The sequence below is a fragment of the Alosa alosa genome, chromosome 2, assembly GCF_017589495.1.
Source record: "Alosa alosa isolate M-15738 ecotype Scorff River chromosome 2, AALO_Geno_1.1, whole genome shotgun sequence".
NCBI lineage: Eukaryota > Metazoa > Chordata > Actinopteri > Clupeiformes > Clupeidae > Alosa > Alosa alosa.
This window is the reverse complement of record NC_063190.1, coordinates 9,118,059-9,144,562: the sequence shown is the minus strand read 5'-3', so window position 1 is coordinate 9,144,562 and position 26,504 is coordinate 9,118,059. Positions and strand designations below refer to the sequence as shown.

Sequence of the window (26,504 nt, the reverse complement as noted above, 5' to 3'; positions counted from 1 at the left end):
TATGTAATCATTACTTTTGCCTGCAGGAAGTAAAACCACACCACCCATAATCAGCCACACAGTCTTGAAAACATCAGAATACTGTCAAAACTAACAGACTGTCCAATAAATGTATTTATGTGCTCTTTATAAACTGCTTCTGAATTACAGTTACTGTATGTTTAAGGACTTTCCTTTAAACCATATTCAACTCTTTGTCTTTAGTGGTATCTATGGTTCAGAAAAAAAATAATCACATGACAAAGCTTCCCTGCGATGTAACAAAAGTAATTTATTCTTATGACAAAATATCAACACTGAAATGCTGCTTATGAACACCTTTCAAAAAAACATTTCTGTTTTAGTTTGCACCACGTCAAGCGACTGCCCAATGCTATTTAAACAGTTTCGGATAGACTACATTGACGTCACTGAATGACATTCTGCTAAAATTAAAACATAAATCGCATAATAGTTCCTGTCGACTATTAAAAGGCTCGCAGAGTTGTTTTCTTACAAAAAAAGACACAATATTTACATAATATTATATATATAGCACAACAACTGGAACTAAACCCTCCCATGGAAACAAGACTGGCAGCACAGTCCAAGCACGTTGACGGGGCCAACATGCACTTCCACATGTGTGAACTTCTGAGTAAAATTGATTGTTGTACTCGAATGCGTCCATGGTCTTTAATCTAGTTGTCTGAGTCCATGTCACTGTCTCCTCCGACGGAGCGGAACTCCTCACTGTCCTCTTCGTCCTCACTGAGCTGGACCTGAGTGAGGACACTTGGCCCTCTCCGGCCGCCGTCTCTCTCGTCCTCCTCTTCCTCCTCTTCGCTAACGCCGTCCTCCTCTCCATTGCCCAGGCTGGAGTTCTGTCTCTGTCGCTGCGCCTCCATCTCATCATAGCTGCCATAGCTGAGGGGCACAAACACAACCGGCGCCGTGTGAATCACATTGCAGTGAATGAGACACAATGACACAGTTACACAAATATGAACCAGATTTGATTTGACATCTCACTGTATTTAAGATTGGGTCTGAGATTGCATATGCAGCCTGTAGGGTGTGATTAACCCTGTGAGGATTCCTCTGTGTGTGTGTGTGTGTGTGTGTGACCTGTGTTTTCTAGGCAAGCGCAGTCCCATACCAGCCTGTGAGCCAGTATTTGAGATGGTCACGCTAAAGCCCATTAGTGATGGCATCCGTCACGTCTCAGGTGAATGGAAGTAAGATCTACTCACTGAACAGCACTATACCAACTGTACCCAGTGTGTGTGTGTGTGTGTGTGTGTGTGTGTGTGTGTGTGTGTGTACACCTCTCACCTGACGTTGCTGTCCTCCATGTGGGTCTCCTCGTCAGGGCCCTCTCCCTCGTAGGACATCATGCTCTCCTCCTGGTCCAGACCCATGCCCATGCGCGCGCTCTCCTGGTGCACCCTGGACGCAGGCGGCGGCTCACGGTCCGAGTCGCTGCCGCTCTCTGACAGATGGATCGCTGAGAGTAAAGAGGAGAAAAGAGAGCCAATGGTACACCATCAAATTCCCATTTCACACACGCACACGTTTTTTTTATTTTTTTTATTTGTGTTTGTCCCCAAGTTCCTATCAGCTCAATGTTGTTTTCTGTGCCCCTGGAAATGCCTTAGAAACACACATGTTTGTTTAGATCTATAGATAGATAGATAGATAGATAGATAGATACTTTATTCATCCTGAGGGAAATGTATGACATTTTATGCAGTTGAAAGGGTCTCTACAATACACTCACACACACACACACTCGTATACTATACACAGACACATTTGCAGGGCTTAAAGCAAAGAAAATGTCCGTGTCTGAAGTTAACAAGACGTCATATATGCATATTGCCCATTTTCAATTCTAAAACAGCCCAACCCATGCCTGAATTCAGGCACAGTGCCTGAACTCTTTAAGCCCTGCATTCCCTTCCACGCGCAACTCTCTGTCCTACTCACAGGAGAAAGGGTTGTCTCCCTCCTCCTCGCTGGCATCGTCCTCTCCGTCGGACATGAGGAGGTCCTGGTAGAGCACGCTGGCCTGCGGCGGTCTGCTGGAGCCTTCATCTTCGTCCTCGTACTCATCCTCGTGGCCTCGACGGTGCGGCGGCAGCAGCATCTCGTCCTCGTCCTCCTCGTCGTCGTCCAGATCGCCCTCTCCGTCCTCGGCCTGAGAGGGAGCAGGTGGGTTAGACAGAAATACACTTCACACGTACGCACTCACACACACATATGTGCGCGCGCACACACACACACACACACACACACTGTTGTGGGCAACGGCGCGGGAAAAGTCATGACGTACTGGGGCAGGTGTTTTGGGCTTGCCATCATCCTCTTCCTCAAAGCCTTCTATGTCCACATCAGACTCTTCCTCTCCGAGCCTGCGGCCGTGGCGACCCTGACAAACAGCACAGCTGTGTTACGACAGTGAGACGGACGACCTAACTAACAGACAGGCAGGCAGGCAGAGGGGCACTGGACTGGGGTGGACAAATGGCTGATGGAAAATGACAAGCTTAAGGCCAATCTAGGGTCCAGGTGACAAGTGTCGCTCAACAAAATATGATGTAAAAGTGACACAATTTCTGTCTGCTGGGGTGTAGTGTACATCAAAAAAAATTTGAAATGCCACAGAGGTTGCCACACACTCTGATTTGATATCAACTGAAGTTCGAGTTCTATTGTGCGTTGCCGTGGTCACTGTGTATGTCTGTTTACTTTCGTTTCACGGGGACATGTAACAATGTCCAAGTTGTTATAGAAACTAGTCGACGATTTATTCAACAATCTGTTGCTGGCGCTGGACTATGAAAGCCTACAGCTCTTCGACATCTATCGGCAGCATCTATTTGTCGAGCGACACTTAGCGCCTGGACTATAAAATTGACTAGTACTGTTATTTTCAGAGAGAACTGATTTTATAGCCTAGAACACGGAGCCTTGAATCCTACAATGAGTTTGGGATGAAGTTATTTAAAAACAGATGGATGGATGGATGGATGGATGGATGGCATGGTGGCTACGGACACAAATGGAGGTGGGGACTGGAGGAGAGATGGAGGTGTACCTGCACCCCTCTTTTCTCTGGCGTGGGGAGAAGCGTAGCCTCGGCTAAGAGGCTAGCGTCACCCTGCAGACTCAGAGAGGTACTGCTGTCAAACAACTCAGCAGGCTGAGGAGGACGAAGAGGAGGAGGAAGAGGAAGAGGAGGAAACACAGAGAGGAAGGGGAGAGGAGGGAGGGACCACAGGGGATGAAGAGAAGAGGAAAAGAGGGAGGAGGGGAAAAAAAGAAAGAACAATAAGACTGCAGAGAGGAGCTACAACATAGAGGTTTGACACTATAAAAGCAGAGCTTCCACAGAAGAGGACAGGACAGGACAGAACTAAGGCATCCATCCAATTTCTCTAAGTGGCCCTTTCTCACAAGACCAACACAGTAGCCCTTTAGTTGGTAGCCCTGAAAACATATCTATGCATTCCAGGAGAGCTTCATGGAGAAGATAATTGTCAAGATGTCCTTGACCTGTATGTTACTCTTTGCTCTTGAAAAGCACATGATTTCAGAGAGTAGCTGCTTACAATGAGCTGGCCCATTCCATTGCAATCTGATGCCTTAAAGCTGCAGTTGGCAAGATTTGTTTGATCATATTCACTGAAACCGACACTATGCTCCGACAGAACAACATAAATCAGCCGGTTTTAGAAAAAAACTGCACTTCTACCTCCACCTAGAGCCTGTTATTTATTTTGCAAAAATCCACAGCTCCCGGTTCTTTTGGTCCAATCAGAGCAGGGCTGTGTGAGATCCAGTGTTGGGGAAGTTACTTTTAAAAAGTAGTGTTTGCTCGTTACTCGTTACTCGTTACTTCTCAAAAAAGTAACCCGTTACTTTACTTAGTTACCCTCTATGGAAAGTAACTTTTTACGTTACTCGTTACTTTTACGTTACTTTTATGTTGCTCGACTTTGGGCAGAACCCAGTATCTGTTCCTAAATGTGTAGGCCTACATAAAGTTCTACTATGGAGAACATAACAGGTATTTCTTTTGTGCTCTTTATTATAAAAAATGCCACAAACAGAGCACTTGACAAAAAAAACATTGGGCTTATAGGCTTCAACACCACCACTAAAGCCCTATGAAACAATATCAAATAACATAGCCTCGATACATCTTGGGCATATAGGTGGTCATTAAACAGGCACTCCTCCGAAATTGGTGCAATGCTAGTGCAAATCGTATCAACAGGCTGGCAGTTGAGTTAACGGCAGTGGACAAAATCAGGGCACAGTGTAGGCTACAACTAACACTCACATTCCTCCCCTTAGTTTCAACGAGTTCGAAGTAATGTGAATACTTCCATCCCTCAGAAGTTAGCGTTGGCTGCATCTCGCTTGCTGTGATTGCTCTTCATTGCCACCAGCCTCTGTCACGTACCATGTGGAGCTATGATTGCACTTCATGCTACCAGCCTGTCACGTAGGCTGCTGTGTGGAGCTCGTGCCTATTGCGCAAGCGCGCAGGTGAGAAAGCAGCGTCGCTGTCAAATCTGTCCCTGGGAAAGTAACGTTGCGCCGATATGAAAAAGGAACTACGTTATGTTACCAAATTTTCAGTAGTAGCGCGTTACACTACTTTTTACTCGAAAAAGTAGTTACGTTACTGTAACGCGTTACTTTGTAACGCGTTACACACAACACTGGTGAAATCTGACTGTCAATCACAGTCTGGTGCGCACTGACGAGCACGAACTCGATGAGAGGGTGCTCGGTGGTAGTGGGGGAGGGGCATGAGAGTTGTAAACATTCAAAAATTCAAAGTCCCCTCAATCTGTCAGACTTGCCAACTGCAGCTTTAAGTGCAGTGATGGGGATGCCAGTGGGGCTGAAATATCCCCCTTACCAAATATTGTACTCCTGAGTATAATATTCATCTTTTCCTAGACTGTTCATGTCAGGTCCTCTGTTTACAGAAATTTCCTTGTATCCCCTCATGATAACTATGACACTAAGCTGCCAAACTGAAAGGTTTGCCAAATCAAAATGGCCTTATGGGATACTGTGTTTTTAAGTATGAAAAAAAAACTAACTGAAACTGTAAAACAATGGCAAACTCATTGTTCTAATCTAATCCAAAGCCAAAATACAGATATGAAATACTGTGCAGAGGAATCACAGAAAGAACAAAAGACAGCAGAAGAAAGAACAAAAGACAGCAGTTTAAAGTGAAAGGGTTAAAGTTCAAAGTTCAGGGTTACAGACAGCTGGAAGCTACGAGACACAAGGGCCCTTTCCGAAACTAGCTACTTCACCCTCTCTCTAGACACTTACACTTTGTTTGCACGCTCACACGGAGGCTCCGCCATATTAGGGGCCCATCCGAAACCAATAACTGTTAAGTGGTAGTGTGTTATAAACCCTCCACCGCCTAGTGAAAACCGATGGTCACTTGTCGAGAGGGTGTGTAAATTAACGCAACACGTCATGGATGTGAGTAGGCCACGCCTGTAAACAAATCTATGGTTATGTGATGACTAGCTTTCGCTAGGGAAAGTGAAGTTCGTCCCAAAGCTGTGTGCGGTATTACAACCCTACAACTCGCAATCAAGGGAACTTAATTTAGCTGCGAGGGTGCTTCCCACCCGAGTTCACTCGGTAATTGAGGAGTGGGTAGGGATTCATTTCGGAAAGGGCCAAGGGGTGTAGAAAAAGCCATATAGGTCGTAAGGGGGTGGGAGGAGGGTTGATCTACACGCTTGCTAGTCAGCTGGGCGAGTCGTGAGAGAGCAGAGGGCTAAAGATGGCTTCTCTGCTGGAGCTTACGTGTGTGTGTGTGTGTGTGTGTGTGTGTGTGTGTGTGTGTGTGTGTGTGTGTGTGTGTATATATGTGTGTGTGTATATATATGTGTGTGTGTGTATATGTGTGTGTGTGTGTATGTGTATGTGTGTGTGTGTGTGTGTGTGTCTCTCTACCTGTGGTGTGTATGGTCCTGGGGTCATGGGGTCCAAACACTCCAGATCGGCAGCGTCCAGGGCGGCCTCCTTAGCGGTGGAGATGTCCTTCTCCAACTGGGTGAGATGCTCATCATACTAAACATAATCACACACACGTTAAATGATTTCTGACACACAGCAGTCAAAGACACCAACATGCACGCGCGCGCACACACACACACTCTGAGAGACTGTTCCCTTACCTCTGCCAGGGTCTGCTTGCAGACATTTACAATCTCAAGAGCAGTCTTGGTGTATGGGCTGTCGGGGCCTGAGAAATAACAACATAAACAGAGGGGGTCAAACAAACACCTTCACAACAGACCAATACAATGGGTCAGCGCATGTGACCGGCAGATTCCTTCATAGGCCTCACCATTGTACTTGACACTGTTTGCGTGGACCAGGCTGACGTCAGAGAGGAAGACGTCCCGGTTTTGGTATTTATGCTTGGAAATGTTCTGAAACACACACACACACCCAGCACACACACACAATTACGCACAGACAAGACTGTAAGAGTAAATCCCAAGTCCAACACAATGCCATATGTAGAAACTTCCATGGAGAATAAGATAAGCAGTCAAACAATTAGCGAAAACAAGCAGAACTCCCCTCACCTTCCGAATGTTTTCCAGATCCATAGGGCTGACTATAACTTTATAGTAATCAGGAACAAACTTCTTATTAACAGGGTGTTGAAATGGCCAAGACTGGAAAAATACATAGAGACAAAACATGTTGACATTGGCAGAAAGGCTACTTACACTGGTGTAAATGTTTCAAATGAAAGACAGGGACAAAAAATAGGGACTACTATGACGATTCTCCTACAACTTCTCCTAACTTCTGAAAATGCTTGGCAACTATTCACAACAGTAAGTTGCAATGTTGTCAAGGACTATGAATCTTATCACACATTTGATAACAGTTATGACATGGGTGTGTAAAAATAACCAAGTGACGTCCGGAGAAAGCAATAGAAATGATGACTGAAAGCTTTTAGATGGGTGTGGACGAAAATAGAACATTTGATCACTCGTTCATAAAAAACAAAACACAAAACAAACCAAAACAAATGTACAAGCAATGACCTTTCCTACCAATACTGGACAACAATGTTAACTCTTGGGCAGAATGGAGACTCACGTCAGGCACGTTCATCATCTTCTGTGTGACGATGTTGTCGAGGATGAAGGAGAACGCCACTTGATCGTCATCATCCAGCAGTGGATTGATAGCCTTCTCCAGTCGCACCAGACGATCCTCTTTCTACAGAAAGGGGGGGTGGCATAAACAAAAACAAACAAATAAAATCAAGTAAATAAAGTTGGGTCTGAACATGAAAAGCAGAGCCAGAGAGGGAAAGGGGAAGATGAGAACAGTCCAACTTTACCTCTTTAATCTTCTCTTCACACAGGTCCAACATGGACTGAGCCACCTGGGTGAGAGGGTGCTTGACTCCTGAGGACAGATACAAACGGCACAACCAGAATTAGACACTGAAAACAAACACACTGGCCCAGGCTGAACAAACACACTGGCCCAGGCTGAAACAGGCTGTTTACAGGCCACTGGGGGAAATCCCCTATCTATAGCACGAGGAATTGAACATCATTCCTTGTGTATATCTTGAGAGAAAGTGGAATAGAACATTATGTCCAATATTCCAATATGTGCTTTGATGTTCTGCATTATGTCCAATATTCCAATATGTGGTTTAATGTTCTGCATTATGTCCAATATTCCAATATGTGGTTTAATGTTCTGCATTTTGTCCAATATTCCTATATGTGCTTTAATGTCCTGCATTATGTCCAATATTCCAATATGTGGTTTAATGTTCTGCATTATGTCCAATATTCCAATATGTGCTTTAATGTTCTGCATTATGTCCAATATCCCAATATGTGGTTTAATGTTCTGCATTATGTCCAATATTCCAATATGTCCAATATCCCAATATGTGGTTTAATGTTCTGCATTATGTCCAATATTCCTATATGTGCTTTAATGTCCTGCATTATGTCCAATATTCCAATATGTCCAATATCCCAATATGTGGTTTAATGTTCTGCATTATGTCCAATATTCCAATATGTGGTTTAATGTTCTGCATTTCTCATTAGTGGGTCACTTTGATACTAAAAGTATGATTCTATGTAATGACTACTAATGATATCTACTGTCCCTGTGTATATCTGTGTGTGACTGTGTTTAGAGATAAGCAGGAATATTATGACTTTGCAGTGTTTCACTGTTCTGCATGGCTGCGTCAGTAGCTATCTGCTCCGGATTGCCAGGTTGCCACTAATCAGAGTCTGATTCAGTGTAGTCCACGTGAGATGGGATGACCAACGCCATCTCCCGTCAGCCTGGAAGGATACTTAAACCCTAACTATTTCCTTGTCTAGTTAGAGCAGCTGATGGATCTTTAGGTGAAGTCATGCTGTCTCTCCCTTGATGCGAATCATTGTAAATAAACTCTGTTCCTGATTTTCATACTATTGGTCTGACTGGGTCTCTATTAAATTTATGGTATCAAAATTACCATCAATCTGAAAATACATTCCTCAATTTACAGTTCCTTAAATACAACAAGTGTGTGTGTGTGTGTGTGTGTGTGTGTGTGTGTGTGTGTGTGTGTGTGTGTGTGTGTGTGTGTGTGTGTGTGTGTGTTCCATCTGTACCGTTGTAGGTGGAGCTGTTCTTGACGATGAGCTCCACACTCTCTCGGAACTCCTCCCGTGAGGGGTACATGCGCTTGCGGACGTTCTCCCGCAGCGTCTGCAGGTCCATGGGCCGCGTGATGATCTTATAGTAATCCTTCACCAGCTTGGCATTCACCGGAGTGTGGAACGGGTATGTCTGTCAAGAGAAACAAGCCTGCTTATCCGGTGTTTACACAGTGTGTGGAGTGTGTACGCAGACTGTTATGTGTTTGTGTTTTCATGTACACACCAATGTGCCATAAATCAAACACTCACACAGCTGAAGGCTGCCATTATTTACTCAGCCCGCCTTCATGGACAGACTTGGAGACAGCAACACTAAGCTGGTAACCGCTAAGGTGAGTAAGGCAAGTCTTGTGATGGCCGGATTTTTGCTCTTCACTAAACTGCTTCTCATCCCGTACCCTGCCTTCCCATAATCTGAAACTTGAATGACCCAAAAGCACATCATCGAGCTCCACTACAACAGAGCCGGACGAGAGGTGTTGGCCTTACGTTGGGCAGATCCCTTATGTCGTTGATGATGCCCTCCAGGACTGATGACAGCGTGACCATGGGGTCGGTGCGGCGCCGATGGATGGACTTGTGTGGCCGCTGGCAGAGGGGAAGAAAATGGGGTGTTAAAGACTCAATGGACTTCAGATTCTGCTCTGAAACACAACATGCTAATGTGAAGAATGGAGCTCCAGCAAACAAAAGGGATTTTCTCTCTCTCTCTCTCTCTCTCTCTCTCTCTCTCTCCACACAAATACACACACGGACACACGCACACGCCCACGCCCACACCCACACACTTACATTGAGATAATCGCAGTGGACAGTAGTCCCCACGCGCCTCTTCTTCTTGGGTGGAAGTTGCTGCTTGGGGAACTTCAGCACCAGAGACTTCCTGCGGACCTCATCAGCGCTGTGGACCAGAGGACAACAATCATGACTCAGGCCTCAAACAGACTGGAGTGGTCAGTCATTCATGTTTACACAGATGGTTAGCTTACAATACCTCTCAATGAGTTGTTTTCCCAGGACTATTTTGGTGCCCTCCACCTTAATGAGCTCCTCGTTGTCGTTGTGGATGACCGTCTTTTCCAGCTCCTCCTCCTGCTCCTCCGTCATGGCAACGGGGTTGGATGGCGGAGCGTTGGTCTGGTAGTAGAGCGGGCAGAACTTATTGGTCCTCATGTGGCCAATGGCACCGCAAGCGCCACACTTCAGCTGGAGGGACAGAGAAGAAAGGTCAAAAGGTCACGAGCAGCCAATCACATTGGCTCATTTCAGGCTGCCGCTTTATCATGTCAGGGGCAGCCTGCATTTTCAGGTATAATAATAGGCAGGGCACTCATTAAAAACAATCCTGGAGGATTGGAACTGTGTTCAAGCCCAACTAAAAGGGGCAATATGGTATGAACAGAACAGCTAGACAGCATGATGCTGTGCAGTGAGTAAACCACACTGTCCGACTGACAGATTAAAAAGTCATACTAGCGACAGATGCTAACACCCATGGGTTTTAACCAACTTGGTAGCACACCTGCCTCTCCTGCTGGCACTGGGGTTCAAGTTAAGACCAGTGGGGGACGTAACAGTCCACACAACGCAAGTTACTTTCAGATCATGTTGATCCAAATACTATATGTGAGTGGCTCCGTAAAAGCCAATAAGCCATTGTGTGTGTATAGGGACTGAAACAAATACACTCACGGTTACCTTGAGGTCGGGCCTCTCCTTGACCTTCTTGGCCTTCTTCTCCGGCGGGCCCTTGAACTTGTCCTTCTCCTGGTTGCGCTTGAGGCGTCTCAGCTGCTCCTGGATGCGTCTCCTCTCCTTCCGCATCTCCTCGCGGTGCTGCTCGTCGAACAGCGCAAACTTACGACTGCAAACACACAGACGTACACACACACACACACACAGTCATAAGCAGTCAGGGGAGAGAGAGGCTCACCAGCAACTTCACAGTGGTGTAATTCATTTGAATTCAGCTCAATTGTATTGATTTCTACAGTGCCATTAACAACAGACGCCGATTCAAAGGTCCCAATGTCCCAATGGCAAGAGCAAACACAAGATAACGCGTTTGTTTACTTTTAACAGGAAGAAACCTTAAGCGGAACCCCAGCTCAAAAGGAGGGGCCCCATTTGCTAGTAGAGAGATAGAAAGGGAGGGAGGGAGAGAATGAGACAAGAGAATCAAGGCCAAGCCCTAATAAAATGGGCCACAATGAGAAAAAGACTTCACTCACATGAACTCCTCGTCCTTCGTGGTGCGAATACGCGTGTAGGCATCGATGACGGCGGGCTTGCGCACGGTCTCGCAGCGGACATACTCCTTGCCGTCCTCGTCGCGGAATGTGCGGTAGATCTTCAAACGCCGGCCAGTGGCCGAGGAGTTCAGGCTGGTCACTGAGGATGTGTCATCATCCTTGTGAGAGCCGGTGGACACAGCGCTGGCTGCAATACGGAGAGTATGGAAGTGGTTCAAAACAATGAACCTATAAAACCAAACTGCAAAATGCTCAAATAGGCCAAAGGGCCTTATGAAAACACACAGATGCACACACACCCTTTCTCCAACACCACCAACATACACAAACACACATTCTGTGTCTAACACAGGTCCCTAGATCACTCTTTTTTTCACTCCACCAATAAATATACATGCACACACATATGCACATGCACACATATATACACACACACACACGTGCAAACACACACACACGCGCAAACACACACACACACGCGCACACACACACACACGCGCACACACACACACACACGCACACACACACACACACACACACACACACAATACACACACACACACACAAACGTGCCTACACATTACGCGCACACACATCGCGCATACACGCTAAGACACACGCGCGCACATACATACACACATACACACGCACACACACACACACACACACACACACACACACACACACACACACACACACAGTGTGGCTGTGTTTCTTACACAGGCCCTTGCGGCGTCCCTTGCTCTTGTCCTTGTCCCCGTCCTCGCCCATCAGCATGCGCTGCAGCTCCTTGCGCTCCTGCTCCTCCCGCTCGCGGCTCAGCTGCGAGCTCGTCTTCTTGTTCTGCAGCATGCTCTCGATGTTCTTGCCCATCTCCTCGAAGTCGCTGTCCTCCGCCGAGCTGCTGTCTGTGTCCGTCGATAACACCTCCGTCGACTCCAGAACCCTGAGGAACAAGGCCGAATAGAAATCCCAGTCCACTCATTAATGACACAAATCACATTTAGTTCTTTTGTAGTGTCAATACTGACCATTGCAATTATTTAAACACAATTTTGGTTTTGCAATGTCACGCTGAACTAAAAAATGCATGCATTTACTCAACTAAAAAATAGTTGTCTTTTTAACAGTGAATTTCCAAAACACCATTGCAAAATGGAATGAAAATGTAACATTGGAATGTAAAAAATGATTAATTGCACAGCCCTAACTGATGTGGGTCCTAGAGTAGAGTGTGTCTCTCACTTGTTCTGCAGGTCGAAGATCCTCTGGCACTCCTCTTTGTAGCGCTCCTGGTGCTCGGCCACAGAGAAGCGAGAGCCGCGGGCAAACTTGCTCATGGGCCCCTCGCCCGAGCGCGCCTGCTCCGTGGACATGGTCCTCACCACGTCGATGACCTCCCAACGGGACAGCTTCTTAATCTGTTGAGGAGTACGGGCACAAATATACAGGACTCCAACAATCCGGGTACTTTCCGTTTTTTTGACACATCCGGGCATTTTTAGGCGAAACTACCCGGAAATATTTGAATGGGGGTCTATGAGAATTTCAGTGCATTACATTTTTGAACTTTACCCAAGTGTTATACTGTATATAGCTATTTATACCGATCTAATGCTATGGCCAGCCAGCAGACGAGTTATACAAACTCTAGAGCCTGTTTTTTTTTTTTTTTTTTTTTCTTAGCGCTGTTTTTATTTCTGGGAAGTCTGTGCGTGTGATGATGAGGACATACCTCTTCCTCTGGAACGCCAAACTTGCGGAGCAGCTGTTTGGCGTTCTTCAGGGACAGGCGTCGGAGATCGGCGTCTGTGCCGGTCACAGTCTTCTTTACGGGCTGAAGCTCGCGGTCGTCCTGGGTGGAGGACATCAGCTGTCAGAGATTATGGGAAAGATTCTGTGTAAGGTCTGTTCAGGAAACACACTTTATGAACCGCCAGAGGAAACCTTTAAATCCTCAATATGCAGTTTATATCACAGAGAATCACACCAAGTTATTTTGAAATTTTAAGGATATTTCTTTGTTTTTTTGCCCTTATTCAGATAGGGCAATGAAGCGTGACAGAAAGTGAGTGGGAGAGAGAGATGGGGTGGGATCGGGATATGACCGCGGGTCAGATTCGAACCTGGGTCCCCGTGGTCCCCAAAAACCCATACGTGGTATGGACGCCGCAGCTGCTCCCCCCCCAACAATGCGTTCTGCCCATTTTAATTATTCTTTCATCAACTTTTTGGTTTGGATTTTTTTTTTGTTTACTATAAGTTCACTTTCAACACAGCACATAACAGACAGCAGGGCAGAGAGAGGCAAACCTTCTGCTGGGTGGGTTTGTTGGGGATTTTGACGTAGGAGAAGCCCTCTCCACAGCCCGTGGGGTCAGCCACCCCGGCCACCTCCAGCAGGCACTTCCCCTTCATGGCGGCGATGAAAGCGCGTGTGGTGTTCCAGGGGGCGGTCCGCACCTACAGAGAGACACAACAGGGCTTTGGGTTACGTACCTACAGGGATTTGCGCTAAAAACAAAGGGTTTCGTTGTAACTATAAATCACCATGTTTATGATTTGTAACTTTTAATAGAATTAAATGACATGAAAATATTACACATGTTTCATCTATGTGTCCAATTACAGAGCTGAAGACTCAGACCCAACTGATATGTGATGACTCAAGATTAGCAGAAAATGTTGATGTGTAACATTGTAATTACCTTCAAAAGCTATCACAACTGATTTTTTTTCTTTTTAATCATATCACCACTCATCTCAACAACTGAATAACTGTCATTTTTGTATGTCATGACATATATGTTACTGTTCTTTTCTATTTCTCTTTTATCACTCATCAAGACAGGTAGTCATATTCATTAAGTCATCAATCACTGACAATAATACCTTACTAACAGGTAGCTAATTCTACAGGTTTAACACGGTAATATATCAGTTAAATATGACTTAAGCCTCTGGGACTTACTTCATCATCAATCTTCATTTGGAAGTCTTCTTCATTCTCCTCCTCAGGGGCGAAGAAGGATTTCTCTCCATAGCCCGCATCCTGTGGGGAACATGGACAATTTCTGGTTGTGTGACATTTTTCAAATGTATGCCCAGAGATAGAAATTGTGCTTGTGCACATGGTGTGTGTGTGTGAGAGAGTATGTGTGACACTATGTGATTTATTAATGTAATAAGTGGAAGTGTGTGTGTAGGCATGTAGAGAGAGAGAGAGAGAGAGAGAGAGAGAGAGAGAGAGAGAGAGAGAGAGAGAGAGAGAGAGAGAGAAAGAAAGAAAGAAAGAAAGAAAGAAAGAAAGAAAGAAAGAAAGTTGTTGTTGAGCAAAGAAAGAAAGAAAGTTGAAAGAAAGTTGTTGTTAAAAAGAAAAGAAAGAAAGAAAGAGTTTAAATATGTTGTATGTGAGTGCTGCATATGTTGGTGTGTGATTTTGGCATGTGTAAGTGTGTGTAAATATGGTTTGTGAATATGTTGTGTATATTGTGTAAATATGGCATATGTGTGTGTGGTATGTGTTAGTACCGTCCGTGTGTGTGTGTGTGTGTGTGTGTGTGGTATACAGCATGTATGGTATCTGAATATGGTATATCTGTCTACTGTAATGTATACTGTATGACAGTGTGTGTGTGTGTGTGTGTATATTGACCTTGAGTCTCTGCTCTGCTACCAGCATGCTGTAGTAGGCGCAGCACTGCTCTGGGGACACCATGGCCCTGATCTCCTCCTCCGTGGGCAACCGGAAGTCAGGCTTCACCACCCACCAGTTGGAGTCCATCCCTGCCAGAGGCCAAGACAGTGATACAACCAGGAAGAAAACAGGACAAGGCTGTGTGCATACTCCAACGGGCACAGAACAAGGGAAACCATGGCATCCTGTTTATTTTGGAGGGCTATTGCTTTCTCTCACTCTTTCTTTTTTCTTCTTTAGAAGGTTCTGAAGAGATCAGTCTCTTCCTCCAGGCTACGTGTCCCTAGCCACAGCCTTCACACACACACACACACACCACCTCCTTCCTGAGCCAGTCAGTGTGACCGGCCAGCAACATGGCTAGTCTCCAGTCTGTGGGACTTCACCCTTCACTACATCCTCTTCCTCCTCTCCCTCTCTTTCTCTCTCTCTTACCTTCCCTGCCTGAGCCTCTCTCTCTCTCCTGACACCTGGCTGGCAAAGACAAAGCAGCAGACATTTCACCAACATGTCACTTCACTGAATGATTAAAGAGAGCAGCTTGTTTTGAGTGTGTGTGTTCGTGTGTGTGTGTTCGTGTGTGTGTGTTGCGTGTGTGTGTGTTCGTGTGTGTGTGTACCTGTGCGTTTGAAGTCAGCACAGAGTTTGAGGCGTTTGCGAATGCTGCTCTCGGAGTGCGAGGGGAAAGCCTTCTTGATGTCCTCCATACGGATACGCCGTGGACGGTCCTTACTCTTCCAGAACAATCTGTAAATGAACACCTGAAAACACACCACAAGCACAGAACACACAAGTTACAATGAGCAAGCACAAAACAACATCATAAATAGAAAAGAATTTTAGAAAACTACGGGGTGAACCTCCCACGCACAAGGAAGCTTGCATGTGTGTGTGTGTGTGTGAGTGAGGGAGAGAGAGTGAGTGTGAGTGAAAGTGTGTGTGTGTGTCTTACCTGCAGGAAGTCCCTGATGTGTGTGTTTGCTCGTTTGGAGTTGGGGCCGGGCACTTCGTAGAGAGGGCACTCCTGTCCCACCACAAACATGTCCACCAGCTCTCTGATGTAGTAGCCCTGCCGCGTCCGGATGATGAGGAAGTCTGTCTCTGGCATCTTATGAAGGTAGATGGGAGCTCGGAACAAATTGTTCTCAAATGCCTGGAAGGTAAACACGTACACACAACATCCGGCAAATAGTTAGCTAGATACCTATTGCATTGTCTCAGTATGTATGTGAATGAGTGAGTGAGTGAGAGAAAGAGAGAAGAGGCAGAGTAAGATTTGGGAAAGGATGAGGGCGAGACGAAGAGAGACAGACAAAGGCAGGGATGAAAACAGACAGACTGTGTGTATGTGTGTGTGTGTGTGTGTGTGTGTGTGTGTGTGTCTGTGGATGTGAAAGAGAGAGCAAGAGAAAGGGAGAGAGCGAGAGAAAGGGAGGGAGAGAGAGGGAGGGAAGGGGAAAGAGAGATGTACCTGTAGAAGCTGACCAGGGTGCAGCGAACCCAGGAATGGTGATGTGTGGCAGTACACAGTCTCTCCATATTTAGAGTCTGGAGCGCCTGGATCCTTACCTGGTTTCTGTAGGTTAGGAAAATACACACACATCATTTCAGTAAGTCAAACTGCCCTCAGACTGCTACATTTAAATATTTAAATTCCATTTCAGTTTATTTAGAGCCTCATGGAAATTAAGATTCAACTTCAGAGGATCGTGTCCTTCTCTGTATGGCGTGACTGAACACACTTACTCTCTTGTAGTAGTTCTTGATCTTGGTTGCCATGCCGACTTGCATGATGAGGGGCGGGTACTCCTCGCTGTACTCTGCAAGGATGAGATCTCCATCCTTGCCCGTGAGGTCCTGCGCCGTGCGCATGAAGAACATGTCTCCTCCACCCGAGGCCTGTCTCTCCTGCTCCCGCATCTATGACGCACAGGAACACATCCACCATGTTAGCGTCTCAAAGGCTTCTCATACACACAAGCCACCCACAAACAGGGTTCTCACTCCAAGTCAAATGTAAAATTCCATGACTTTTCCCTGAAAAAAAAACAGAATTTCTACGACATATAATGAATGGTACAATATACTGATCAAAGATTTCAGAGCAGCCCTGTAGCGTTGAAAGATGAATAAATGGGCATTGAAAAAACAAAGTTGGACTAACCACAACCACTCAAGGCAGCAGTGAAGCTAATAACCAGATAAACACAAATTCTGTGTGGAAATATATTTGTATTAATGTATTTTGGCAAGTACATTTTAAACTTTGCCCCAAATTTGATACAATTTCTTGACTTTCCATGTCTGGAATAGAGTTTATCCAAATTCCATGATATTCCAGAAATTCAATGACCCGTGGGAACCCTGCACACATATGTAAACCATTGTTGCATGCTGCAAGCCACTGGAAATAATGGGATTCAGAATGCAGCAGTGGCGTGGTGGCGTTGTACCTGAAGGCCTCATAAGCCCTCTCACACACCTTGGCACATACACTGGTCCGAGCTTACTCTCGTGCACACACACACCCACATCCACACCCCCACACACCCAGACACACACACCTTGGCCTTCTTCTTGATGTGCTTGAGCAGCGGCTGGGACGGGTGCGGGCCGGGCTGAGACAGCGCTCCAAACGAGTACTTCTTGAGCGAGGGTCGGTGGAACATGCGCAGCTTCATGGGACCCATGTGCGTGGGGAAGAACGGCTGCCTCAGCTCCACCGCAGGGATGGAGTGCTACAGGGAGAGAGAGAGAGAGAGAGAGAGAGAGAGAAAGAGAGAAAAAGATACCTTGAGTATCCACTTCAAAAGATTCAGTGTATTTTTTTCTATTCCATAAAAGCTTTTCATAAAGTTGTAGTGCTAACCTGGATGATGTTGCCTCCGAAGGTGCCCCTGAGCCCCTGCTGTTTGGGGTAGTAGAACTCATCATTGGACAGGTTCCAGGGATCCTTCACCTCCGGTTGAGACATGTTCTGAATAAGGGAGAGAGAGGAGTGAAAACTAATTCTTAGACAAATCTGTTCCAGATGTACAGTACAGTCTGCACTCTGTTTACATCCTCATCTACAATGCAGAGAGTAGAGAACACATTTTCTGCAGAGATGGTTGAAGTTAATATATCGCAATAATATGATATTGTGGCCCAAATATTGTGATAGCATCATTATATGACCTCCTGCCCGTACTACAATCTGATCCATGATGCCCTCTCAGCCAATAACAGACCTGCTGTGGCTCCTCCTTGATGACGCCGGTCTTTCCCAGCAGGATGCGGCTCTTCTTCAGGGCCGTCTCTTTCTTGTTCTCCTTGGAGGGCGAGTGGGATGTCCTTTCCTCCTTCTCATCTGGGATTTCTGAAAAAAAAAAAAAAAAAAAAAACAATACAAAAAAAACAACATGAATAAACCAACAAAGACTACAACCTATAAAGAGAAAAATGTTCAGGAAAAGGCACACTCATCTATTATAATTTATTAATTTACATCTACACCGTCTGGCACAAGGGGCTTCCCGGATAACTCTTTCATATAATATGATACTAAATAGATAGATAGATACTGTATTGATCCCCAATGGAAAATTCAAGAATACTAATACTACTGTAATGTTCTTATGTTCGATTGCTTCGAGATGCTACTGTACCTAGGATGATGTTCTCATCGTTTGGGTCCAGAGTGAGCACGGGGGGACACAGCATGTGGTCCATGTTCTGGTCATCCCATATGATGTTGTCCTCCCAGCGTCCATACACCAGCTCCTCATTATCGATGGGGAAGATGGAGAACCACGGCGCATCATCCTCATGGGACACTGGCACGAGACAAAACAGGGCAGCCATTACTCAGTTATCAGAACAACAGAGAATTGAGAATTGAAATACTGGTAATATAGTACTATAATAAAGTACTATATTACCAGTACTATAATAAAGCTGTTTACATTAGGTAGCTATTCCAAAAAAGTCACACGCAAATACCTTGATGGTCTTGGTTATGTTTGTCTCTCTTGGACCCTGAGATAGAGGGGGCTTTGGGCATGGGAGGTGGGGTTGGCGGAACCAACTGAGAGATGCTCCTTGTAAGACCTGTAATGGCAGCACGAGCACACACACGCACGCATGCACACACGCACGCATGCACACACACACAGACACACACACACACACAGACACACACACACACACACACACACACACACACACACACACACACACACACACACACACACACACACACTTCAGGTCAAAAGAATGGCCAATTGATTTGTGAAGTGTACAGTGGAACTAGCCAGTCCTAGAGCACGGCTTCAGACCACATGGTTTAACATAGAGGATGCTGAACTACAACATGAGAGCACCTCACCTTGCTGGGCATTGTATGCATTAGCATTGCGGGTCATGCTGGAGGGCAGCCACCCTGCCAGGCTCGCTCGCTGGGTCTTAGTGCCCTTGTGCTTCACATCCTCCCCGTTCCAGATGATGTCATCCTCCCACTGCAGCTGAGTGACCATGAGGAAGAGCTCGTCTTCCAAATTTTGCCTCTCCTGCTCCTCCTCATTCAGCTCCTGTCAACAGCAGAACACACACATGGTTATTCGGTGATCCACATCGACACACTCAGTGCTTATAGCATCATATTGCCACATATTTCTATCTATGCATATTGACTCAACAAATGTGTCACAGATGTTTTCAAATCGGTATTGTTCTGCAAAAATAAAAGGATATTTGCGAACCCTTGAACTAGATCTCAGGTCTCATCTCTAAATGGCCTGCAAGTCCATTTCAAATTGCTGATTTGAGATACATCTTTAGAAAATATACAAATAAGGCACCTCTGACAAAAATGTATCAAATTAAAAGAATAATTTTGCTACTGTGCCACATACAGGGAGATATAGAGGGAGAGGCAAGATAACAACATGGGTGTGACAGCAAGAGAGACAAAAGGATAACTGAGGATCCCTTCACATCTGTATTTTCTATCATGATGCATGATGCAAAATGACAAAAAGGCAGCTCCAAAAGACGTCTCCAAACATTCATCAGTTAAGTTAGATTTATCACACTAAGAGGGTTTCAGACCTCATTCTGTGACTCAGGTGTGGTAGCAAGTGCAGGTGGAGGTGGAGGAGGAGGTGGAGGTGCAGGAGCAGGTGTGGGCTGCGCCTCCTCTGGTCCCTCCTCTTTGAGCTTGAAGCCATAATGGAAGCCGCTGCCATCCTCCGGCACCCCCAGCATGTCGTACCAGAGCTGCGCCGGACCGTACCGCCATTCGGCCACCTTCGGCCGCGACTCGGTCACCTTATCGCCCTCGCCGGACGTCTGCGAGAACTTGGACTCCACTGGAGCCATCATTGTGATCTGGAGCGCAGGCAAACAAAAAGAGATGAAGAAGGAAAATCAGACAGAATATCAGGAAGCTTATATATGTCAAACAATTGTTTGACTCCAGTATAAAGACACATATATCAATGAATGGGTACTGCCAGTGTAACGGTAATCAGCTGGTACGATATCTGATGTAGGAACAGAAATTTGTCTAGAGATTGTTTGAATGAAGTCTCAATCAGCCAGGAGTAGAGTCAGAAATCTCAGAGCTTTATTCACGAATATCCGGAGACCTACGTCGTGTTGCTAACAGACGCAGTCTGATGTTACAAACAAGGAAACACAATTTATACCCCCCTGATCTCCATTAATGGTACCGCAAACCTGTTTACGACTTTGTTACCCAAGAGTTAACCATACAGTGGGGAGAATAAGTATTTGAACCCATGCTAAAGTTGACTAAAAAGAGGAATATAAAATAATCTGTTAGAAATTGATCTTAATGCCTTAATTAAAAAAAATGATTAAAAATCCAACCCGAACACCAATATTAGTGAATGAAGAATGTATTTTTAGCATGGGTTCAAATACTTATTCTCCCCACTGTATCTATAAGGTTGTATCCCATAACGACCAACATCTATGGAATCCAGTCAAGATTGACCCCAAGACAGTAAATAAGGTCTTGGGTGCCAGCCCGCCGGAGCATGGCTTACACAGACTCCTTCGAAGACACACTCACACAGCATGTCGCACCCACACACACAGCATGGCTGCACAAACACCTTGAACATGGCATTCCACAGATGTTACCTCATAAATCTCTCCTTCACTTTCTGCTTACAGCAGCTTCTTTCTTCAACATGTGCACAGACCATACCAAAAGAGTAAATGGTTGAATATACTGTAGCACACACTACACTGCGCAGTATGTGCGTAAAGTGAATCTTCCTCCTGACGCCTTAAAAGGCATGCTAGTAAGAGATGCTAGTAGCAACCATGGGTGCTAGCACGCTCGCCTCCAAATCTGCAGTGCTGTATATTGCGGGTTCGTGTGCAGGGCTGAGCTGCATGGTCAGTCAAACACAACGCAGTAACAATATGGCATCCTTAAAAGTGCATCCAATCAAGTTCAAGACCACTTGCTAGCTTACAAAATCTCATGCAATTACTCATATATAGGATCTAGGAAGTGCATGCCTGCATGGTAGCATTCTAGTCTCCAGACTTGGGAGAAACTTGTTCAAATCATGCAAAGCCCCATCAACTGTGCTACTAGCATGTGAGAAAAGAGTCTGCGGCCGCGTGTTCTGACCTCGTCATCGGACAGGCACTGTTCGGGAGGTGGCGGTGGGGCATACTCGTAGTTCCAGCTGGGCTTCTTCTCGCACTCAGGAACCTCGCCCTCGGGTGGGGGCGTGCCGGGCTGCGGCTCTCGCTGCTTCCTCTTCCTCTTCCTGCGGGCGCTACGCCACACGGAGGTGGTGTTCTTGCCTGGGCCAAAGAGCCGCAAGAACCTCAGCACCTGTGACGGGGCCAATAACAAAGGAATCATATACAAGAGGAAAAAAAGAGTTTGGTGTCCATGGTGATGACCTTTTATTTTTGAGCATTATTGTCCAGGGGAGGGCAGTGGAATCTCATTAGTGTCAATAACATTTGATTGCATCCAAATACTACTACAAAACTAGATCATCTACCAGTTAGAAAGCTCTTATTCCCTTAGGTTAATTGCTGAGACACCAGACATGAAAACTAATGACTGTGTATATTTACATTAGTGTTTACTGTACACATACTTGGCCAATAAAGCATGATTCTGACTCTGATTCTAATGTTAACACCACTATATAACCGCCCTAAGACTACAACCCTGTGGACTGACCTTTCCAGGTCTGAACACTGGGAAGAGCTCTGTGACACCGGGCAGGGCCTTGGCCGCATCCTTCTGCATGATGCCGGCCAGGGGCAGTGAGAGAATAGCAGGGCCGCCCCCTCCGGGGCCCTGCGAGGGCCGGTCAGCCTCCGACTCAGAGTCCGACGAGCTGCTGAAGTCCACCTTCTCCACAGCGGAGGATGGAGCGATGATGGAGGGGAGGATGATGCCGTCCCCTTCATCCCCAACTACTGAGAGGAAGAAAAAAAGATGTGGAGAGGGATGGGAAAGAAGGAGGGAAACAAGTCAGTGGAAGAAAACACAGGAGCACAACCTAAACTGCGGAACAAATCAAACACCCATCCTGTTCCCTAAGCATTTTTATTCCTCAGTTACCACTGGTGGTTTGGCTTGGAAGCTCATCTTTCTTCCCTGGTGTAGGTAGGCTTGGTGGTGGAGGAGGGGGCATCAACTTGGCGTCAATGTCTTCACAGTCTGCATCGTAGTCATCCTCATCATCTGAGAGCAGGAGGTACAGGCATCAGTGCAGGCACGTGGCAGCGGATTCAGCATGTAAGCGGGATGCGTTATGCGTAAGTGACATACCATTTGCCCTGCCAGGATGTAGGCTTCCCATGGCTTGTCTGTATTTCCTTGTTTCATCCTCCGCGACTTCACTGATGTCAGAGTAGTCCACCGCATCTTCTGTGCTTTTCACCCAACCTGCAGAAATTACCAGACAGGCAGACAGACAGACATCACTGTTAATTCTGTTTTCTGTGCTCTGTTCTTCAGAGGCTGGGATGAGGACGCAGCTCTTCTCTTCCCCTCACCTTCAGAGTCGGTTCCTGCCTGTTCTTTCTCATCATCGCGGTCTTCGTCCTCCTCACTGGCAGTGATCTCTGTGATGAGCGAGCCCAGACCCAGTGATCCCAACCCTGCCAAGTGCTTCTTGGACTCCTGAGTAACATCAACAAAATCAGATCAATATTAACTGATAGATACTTACAGGTGTAGGAACAGAAATTTGTCTAGAGATTGTTTGAGAAATGAAGTCTCAGTCAGCCAGGAGTAGAGTCAGAAATCTCAGAGAGCTTTATTCACGAATATCCGGAGACCTACGTCGTGTTGCCAACAGACGCAGTCTGCTGTTACAAACAAGGAAACACAATTTATACCCCCCTGACAAGTCAGACAAGACATGACATCTCCATTAATGGTACGCAAACCTGTTTACGACTTAGTTACCCAAGAGTTAACCATATCTATAAGGTTGTATCCCATAACGACCGACATCTATGGAATCCAGTCAAGATTGACCCCAAGACAGTAAATAAGGTCTTGGGCGCCAGCCCAAAGGAGCAGGGCTTACACAGACTCCTTCGAAGACACACTCACACACACACACACACACACACACACACACACACACACACACACACACACACACACACACACACAGCATGTCACACCCACACACACAGCATAGCTGCGCAAACACCTTGAACATGGCATTCCACAGATGTTACCTCATAAATCTCTCCTTCACTTTCTGCTCACAGCAGTGTCTCTTTCTTCAACATGTGCACAGACCATACCAAAGAGTAAATTGTTATAATATGTAATATGGTGAACACCCTTAAGGCCAAAATGTCTTACTACACAGGTAATAATGCTTTACAAAGTAATGTCAGCGTGAAAAATATGTATCGTCTCATCCCCTGCCCACACCCCTTCTATATAACATACATCCTTCCTCTGTCTCTTGTTCATATTATTGTAAAGTTACCGTGTCGAGCACGCTGTCACCCTCCAGCTGTCCATCCTCGTTGATATTGCCAAACAGAAAGCCCGTGAGAGAGAATGGGCGACCATGCTCCTCGTCACTGTCCGAATCCGACATTCTGAACGACAGTTTAAGGGCTAATCAACACATAGATACTGACATATTTCTCATAAATACATGGCAGACATGAGATATTTTTAGCTTTAAACCAATACGTCCATCATGTAAACAAATGCGGTTATTGGCCAATTTTGGGTACAGCATATATCCTAAATAATGCAGCTTGATGACAGGGAAATTGCAAATAAAAAAAACGTGCACTGGAATATTTACTTTGACACTAGAAACACAATTGTAATGTTAGTGGATGAACGACAGCTAGCTCACGTTAGCTAAACATAACAGCTAACATTAGCTGTCGACCAAAGCATGATGTAAACAAAACTTAATGAGATAGATTATAAAGAATATTTCACTCTACCAACCGAGGGCAATGACAGACTAACCTAGAAGCTATACAATAAATATTCATCATACTCGCAGGAGAGAAAAACAAATGCCTGCTGTCCTGTTCTGCGCACAAAACAGATTCTTGTACAGCACTACATTTGGTTAACGTGCAATGGCATGATTTATCCTTGCTTTCTGTTCATGCTGGTCATTTCAAACTAGAGAGAAATCCTTAATTGTTTCATAAATGTACACAAAAGTAAAAGAGATGACTCTTACATGTTTACTTGTTTCCTCGAAGAGAGCAGTACGGCCTGGAAATCCGCGGGTTAACGTTAGCTAGCCTAGCTAGCTAGTTGTCGTTGCATTGGATCTTTTAGTTGGACGACTAGTTTGCAACCACCACCCCTAAAATAATTATTGTATCCTTTTTATATGATCAATAACGTTATGGGTGACTACGCCATGTCGTTTTGCTCTTAGAGATCCCTGTGTGAATCGCTCCTGAGTCTGGTTTTACCATAGGGGTTTGGGTTTTACCAGAGAATGTCTAATAGACGGGCTCTGGTTTTACGATTTTACGATGGCTTCCACGCACATCCGTCGCTTGTGTGACGTAAAACGGCACATACTGCAGCCTGCTGCAGCTATGATGGACAACAGCGCTTTTGCAGCGAGGTGGTGTAATTTGTATCATACTGCATGCCTTCATTGTCATTTAATGATATGAATTACAATAGTTAAAAATAAATTTACATTCCACCAATACAATTTTTTGATTAGTAAACATAGGCCTACCTACAGACATAAAAAGCCAGACTTGAAAAAGTTGCTAGAGGAGGCCTGTGGTGATGAAAAAAGAAAAAGAAGAGGGAGAACAAAAGGAGAAACCAAACCAATGGGTAAATCAATGACAATCGGGTTTGCCTTATAGTCACTCTTCATTCCAAAGACTAATGCCCGATTTTGTCAGCTGAGCAGTAGTAGCCTACATTTGTTGAACATCCATTCTTTGGTAGGCTAGAGCACACTTTTGGTTCCTTACCCATTATTAATTTTAATAATTTCATATAAAGACCATTCTTGCAATAATCTTATATCACAAGCGTTAAAACAATTCTGTCACTGGTGTTATGAATGTAGGCTATACTTCATTAGGCTACATAAATTGCCCTCGCCTATTATTACATTTGGGCCTATCTCAACAGTGCAGTGACCACCTGAGGGTGCACAATGCTGTGAGTGACCTTTGAGTTGAGGTTGGGAATCTATAGGCTATTGGGTGTCATCTCACTGCCCTTATTCCAGTGTAGCCTACATGCATACACAACTACATCATTCAGATCCAAAAAGTGTTCAAACCATGAGTTTGTAAAGCAGTTTGTATTAATGTTTATTCAACTTATTTCAACTATATCTCTCAACTACTTTTCTGCATCTTATCAGCATTTTAATGGAAAACTGATAACATGGGCCTATATGATTCAGTACAAGACAGTACACGTTTAACAAAATACGCTGTCAAACTCGCTCGCATCCTACATTTGTGAGTGTAAACTATAGGTGTAAACGCCTTAGAAATTGTATTGCACCATTGTCAAGTACGTGAAACTCGACTAGTACATTCAACATTTTTTCAAAAATATTTGTTCTAAGCCACACTCATCCTCATTTTCTCTAGATCACAAACTTGTATGCACTACCTCACTGAAACAGGTCTATGATAATTCTGTCAGGAAGCCTAGAATTCATTTTAGTGCCCCTGCCACTGATGCACACTGTAGACATTCAAGGACATCATACTTCATGCAGGTTTTTGGGGCTCCTGGCCCCCCGGTTATCTCTGGTTCCATGGGCCAGTGCTTGGTGGGCCTGTTTTGTCTGTGTGTGTGTGCACATGGAGGGGGTGTATATCTGTGTGTCTGTACAAACTACAAACTGTGAACTTTCAGTTTGTGTGTCTTCACCTGTGTGCATGTAATGGGTGTGTGCATTTGTACAATGTGCCAGTGTGTGTGTGCCATATATGCATCTGTACAAACATGTGAGCACTGCCACAGTGAATGTGCCAGTGTGTGAGGATGTCTATGTGAATATCTGTCTGTGGGGGCAGTTGTATATGTGTTTGTATTTATGTGTGTATGTGCATAAGTGGCCATGTGTGTGTGTAAATGCAAAAAGCTTGTATTCTAGATGCAGCTTCCAAACTGATTTAATGTACAGATTCACATGCACATCCACATGCATTGGTCAGAGGTTAAATCCCAGTCTCTCCCCTTACGCACTCACAATTTGATGCACGTTCCTGCAAACTTCGTGAGGGCTTAGGGCTGTCCCACTGCGAAATTTGGAAGTGCTTGAGGGC

General features: G+C 45.3%; 1 protein-coding gene across 10 annotated transcripts; it reads right to left on the bottom strand.

Annotated features, from left to right (window-relative positions):
* Positions 1-251: 251 nt before the first annotated feature.
* taf1 (TAF1 RNA polymerase II, TATA box binding protein (TBP)-associated factor) lies at positions 252-24,720 on the bottom strand. 10 transcript variants are annotated; one of them, XM_048231231.1, is made up of 42 exons: positions 24,419-24,720; positions 23,693-23,807; positions 22,737-22,863; positions 22,510-22,626; positions 22,300-22,422; positions 21,913-22,154; positions 21,343-21,552; positions 19,782-20,060; positions 19,060-19,261; positions 18,675-18,782; positions 18,341-18,508; positions 17,924-18,051; positions 17,563-17,670; positions 17,258-17,431; positions 16,440-16,613; positions 16,165-16,269; positions 15,646-15,846; positions 15,313-15,454; positions 15,129-15,167; positions 14,652-14,782; positions 13,968-14,048; positions 13,310-13,459; positions 12,732-12,869; positions 12,242-12,417; positions 11,716-11,942; positions 10,976-11,183; positions 10,443-10,608; positions 9,739-9,950; positions 9,537-9,645; positions 9,234-9,332; positions 8,697-8,874; positions 7,403-7,470; positions 7,156-7,278; positions 6,627-6,719; positions 6,383-6,467; positions 6,210-6,277; positions 5,986-6,102; positions 3,080-3,184; positions 2,315-2,410; positions 1,969-2,179; positions 1,315-1,486; positions 252-906 (listed from the first exon to the last, which is right to left on the bottom strand). In XM_048231231.1, exons 2-42 carry the CDS (start codon positions 23,804-23,806, stop codon positions 681-683), a joined length of 6,000 nt encoding a protein of 1,999 aa, XP_048087188.1. In that variant the 5' UTR covers position 23,807; positions 24,419-24,720; the 3' UTR covers positions 252-680. The 10 variants fall into 10 exon arrangements, with proteins under 10 accessions (XP_048087188.1, XP_048087225.1, XP_048087197.1 ...); XM_048231268.1 differs by lacking the exon at positions 3,080-3,184 and having other exon boundaries at positions 10,437-10,608; XM_048231240.1 differs by lacking the exon at positions 15,129-15,167 and having other exon boundaries at positions 10,437-10,608.
* Between the last annotated feature and the right edge of the window lie 1,784 nt (positions 24,721-26,504).

What these genes read in the sequence shown, in the direction of transcription:
- taf1 (XM_048231231.1), bottom strand. Translation starts at nt 23,806, where the DNA reads ATGTCGGATTCGGACAGTGACGAGGAGCATGGTCGCCCATTCTCTCTC. An exon ending in GGCAGGAACCGACTCTGAAG is followed by an intron (nt 22,627 to 22,736) that starts GTGAGGGGAAGA and finishes TAATTTCTGCAG; the next exon opens with GTTGGGTGAAAAGCACAGAA. An exon ending in GAGAGGCTCAGGCAGGGAAG is followed by an intron (nt 14,783 to 15,128) that starts GTAAGAGAGAGA and finishes GGCCTCTGGCAG; the next exon opens with GGATGGACTCCAACTGGTGG.